The 2,879-nt window shown below is 41.1% G+C and overlaps 1 protein-coding gene across 4 annotated transcripts in view; it reads left to right on the top strand.

The window, feature by feature from the left end:
• The window catches only part of FASTKD1 (FAST kinase domains 1), a 61,994-nt gene that overhangs the window by 20,579 nt on the left and 38,536 nt on the right, over positions 1 to 2,879 (top strand). For all 4 annotated transcript variants that reach the window (XM_023507536.1, XM_023507538.1, XM_023507537.1 and 1 more), the window contains one exon: positions 2,324 to 2,449. In XM_023507536.1, the coding sequence (XP_023363304.1) occupies positions 2,324 to 2,449 (126 nt within the window). The remainder of the gene's footprint in view (positions 1 to 2,323; positions 2,450 to 2,879) is intronic.

Here is a 2,879-nt window from a genome sequence, read left to right as displayed (position 1 = left end):
GGAGACAATGTCACTTTGTCACTCTGAGTAGAGTGCTATGGCATCATCATAGCTCACAGCAACCTCAAACTCTTGGGCTCAAGCATTCTTCTTACTGCTGCCTCCCCACTACCCTGTTTCCCTGAAAATAAGATATTGTCTTATATTTATTTTTTCTGAAGAAGACACACTAGGGCTTATTTTCAGGGGATGTCTTATTTTTATTAAGTATAATACAACAATTTACATTATTCAAATACAGTTAAGTCATCTTCTGGAACCTGACAGGGGGAGCCGACTTTGTTGGTGGGGCTGGTGCTAGTGATGCGTGAACTCCTTTCCCCTAGCCATTCGCATGTGCACAATAGGATGCCTGTGTCCATGATTACCACACGTGCACCCGCGCAAGTACGAATGGCTCTGCTCAGAGAAAGGAGCTGTGGCAGATAAAAGGTATTCCAGTCTTCCTTACCTGTCTGTGCCGAAATGCATGGCGTGGCTATGCAGTATTTCACAAGGTCTTATTATCAGGGTAGGGCTTATATTTAACAAATGCATAGAAATCCTGCTAGGGCTTATTTTTTGGGTAGATCTTATTTTTGGGGAAACACAGTAGCTAGCTGGCACTAGTGGCATGTGCCACTATGCCTGGCTAATTTTGTTTCTATTTTTAATAAAGACGGGGTCTTGCTTTTGCTCAGGCTGGTCTCAAACTTCTAACCTCAAGTAATCCTCCTTGGCTTCCCAGAATGCTAGGATTACAGGCCACAACTAGCAGCCATAAATCCGATTTTTTTTTTTTTTTGGAGACAGAGTCTCAAGCTGTTGCCTTGGGTAGAGTGCTGTGGTGTCACAGCTCACAGCAACCTCAAATTCTTTTTTTTTTCCTTGAGACAGAGTCTCACTATGTCACCCTTGGTACAGTGTCGTGGCACAGCGCACAGCAATTTCAAATTCTTGGGTTTAAGTGATTCTCTTGCCTCAGCCCCCCAAGTAGTGGGACTACAAGTGCCAGCCACAATTCCTGGATTTTTTGGTTATTGTTGTTGTTGCAGTTGTCATTGTTGTTCAGCTGGCCTGGGCCAGGTTCGAACCCACCAGCCTTGGTGTATGTGATCAATGCCCTACCCACTGAGCTATGAGCACTGCCTCTTTATTTTTGTTCTTTTAACTTTCTGGTGAGAGTAAAATACCAGAAAATGTTATAGAAGATTTTCATTTATAAAAGTAGACAGACTAGTATAATGAAGTCCCATGTACTCAGCATCTGGCTTCAAAAATTAACATATAGCCAGTCTTGTTTCCTCTGTATCATCTCCCACTGCCTCCTACCCTTTAGTATGTTTTAAATAACATTATCTTATCTGTAAATGCCTTAGTATGTAACTCTGAGAGAGAGACTTAAAAAAAAATACATAACCAGCTGGGCACCAGGTCTGGTGTGCAGGCCTGTAGTCTCAGCTACTCAGGAAGCTAAGAGGGGGGATGCTTGAGTCCAGGAGCTCTAGTCCAGCCTGGGAAACATAGTGAGACTCTGTTTAAAAAATAAAAAAAAGAGCTTGGTGCCTATAGCACAGTAGTTATGGCGCCACCACATACATCAAGGGTGGTGGGTTTAAACCTAGCCCAGTCCAGCTAAAGACAACAATGACAAGTGCAACAAAAAATGGTGTTTAATAGTGCCTGCGTTATGGCAGGCACTTGTAGTTCCAGCTACTCGAGAGGCTGAGGCAAGAGAATCGCTTAAGCCCAAGAGTTGGAGGTTGCTGTGAGCTGAGATACCATGGCATTCTACCAAGGGTAACATAGTGAGACTCTGTCTCAACAACAACAAAAAAAGGCTAGCGTGTATCTTGCACCTATAATCCTAACACTCTGGGAGCCGGAGCTGGGAGGATTGATTGAGCTTAGGAGTTTGAGACTAGCCTGAGCAAGAGCAAGACTCCTTCCCTACTATAAATGCGCCGGGCATTGTGGTGGGTACTTGTAGCTACTCAGGAGGCTGAGGCAGAAGGATCACTTGAATCCAGGAGTTTGAGGAGGTTGTGAGCTACGCTGATGCCACAGCACTCTAGTCTAGGCAACAGCGTTGCACTCTGTTTCAAAAAAGGAGAAATAGAATCTTGTAGTTTGCATTCATGTCTAATTCATTCAACATGTTTTAAGGACTCATCTGTGATTCTCTTTTTTTCTGTTTTTGTGATTATAATAATCAGTGTTTTAGAAAAATTCATTTTATATTAATGATACCTTAGTATTTTTGATTACTTTTATTTTATAACTATGTATATGTTTTAAGTAAAAATAAATACTAATGCCCTCCTTTATGTATTTCCTTTAATAGGTTTGATATTAACATGCTGTCAAAATTTTCCTCCTACCTGGTGGATCAACATTTGCATCTTAGTCCATTAATGGGAAAAATAGCAAATATTGTACAAAAGAACCTGGAAACCATACAGGACTTAAGGTAAATATATTTAGGGGCCTTGTCTTAAGGCGGAAAGATCCAGAGTTTTGTATGTAGACACAGATTGCCACTCATAGTTATATGACTTAGGCTAGTTTACTTAATCTCTTAGAGGTTAATTATCCTCACTTAAAAATAGGAATAGTAATAGCTGCATTGCAGTGTTACTCTGGGGCTTACACATAGGGCACATAGAGTATAATATAATATTGTTGAGATCTGTGAAGGGTCTCAAAATTTGACCTCATTTGCAACTGGGATTGAGTTCTTGATTTAGTTCTCAACTTAGAAATTCTTTTTTTTTTTTGAGGCAGAGTCTTAGTATGTTGCCCTTGGTACAGTGTCATGGTGTTACAGCTCACAGCCATCTCCAACTCTTAGGCTTTAGTGATTTTTTATCTCAACCTCTCAAGTAGCTGGGACTACAGGT

This window comes from Otolemur garnettii, unplaced genomic scaffold, assembly GCF_000181295.1.
Source record: "Otolemur garnettii isolate 467f Iridium unplaced genomic scaffold, OtoGar3 scaffold00187, whole genome shotgun sequence".
Lineage (NCBI taxonomy): Eukaryota > Metazoa > Chordata > Mammalia > Primates > Galagidae > Otolemur > Otolemur garnettii.
Note: the sequence above shows the minus strand (reverse complement) of the source record. Positions and strands in the feature narration are given on the sequence as shown.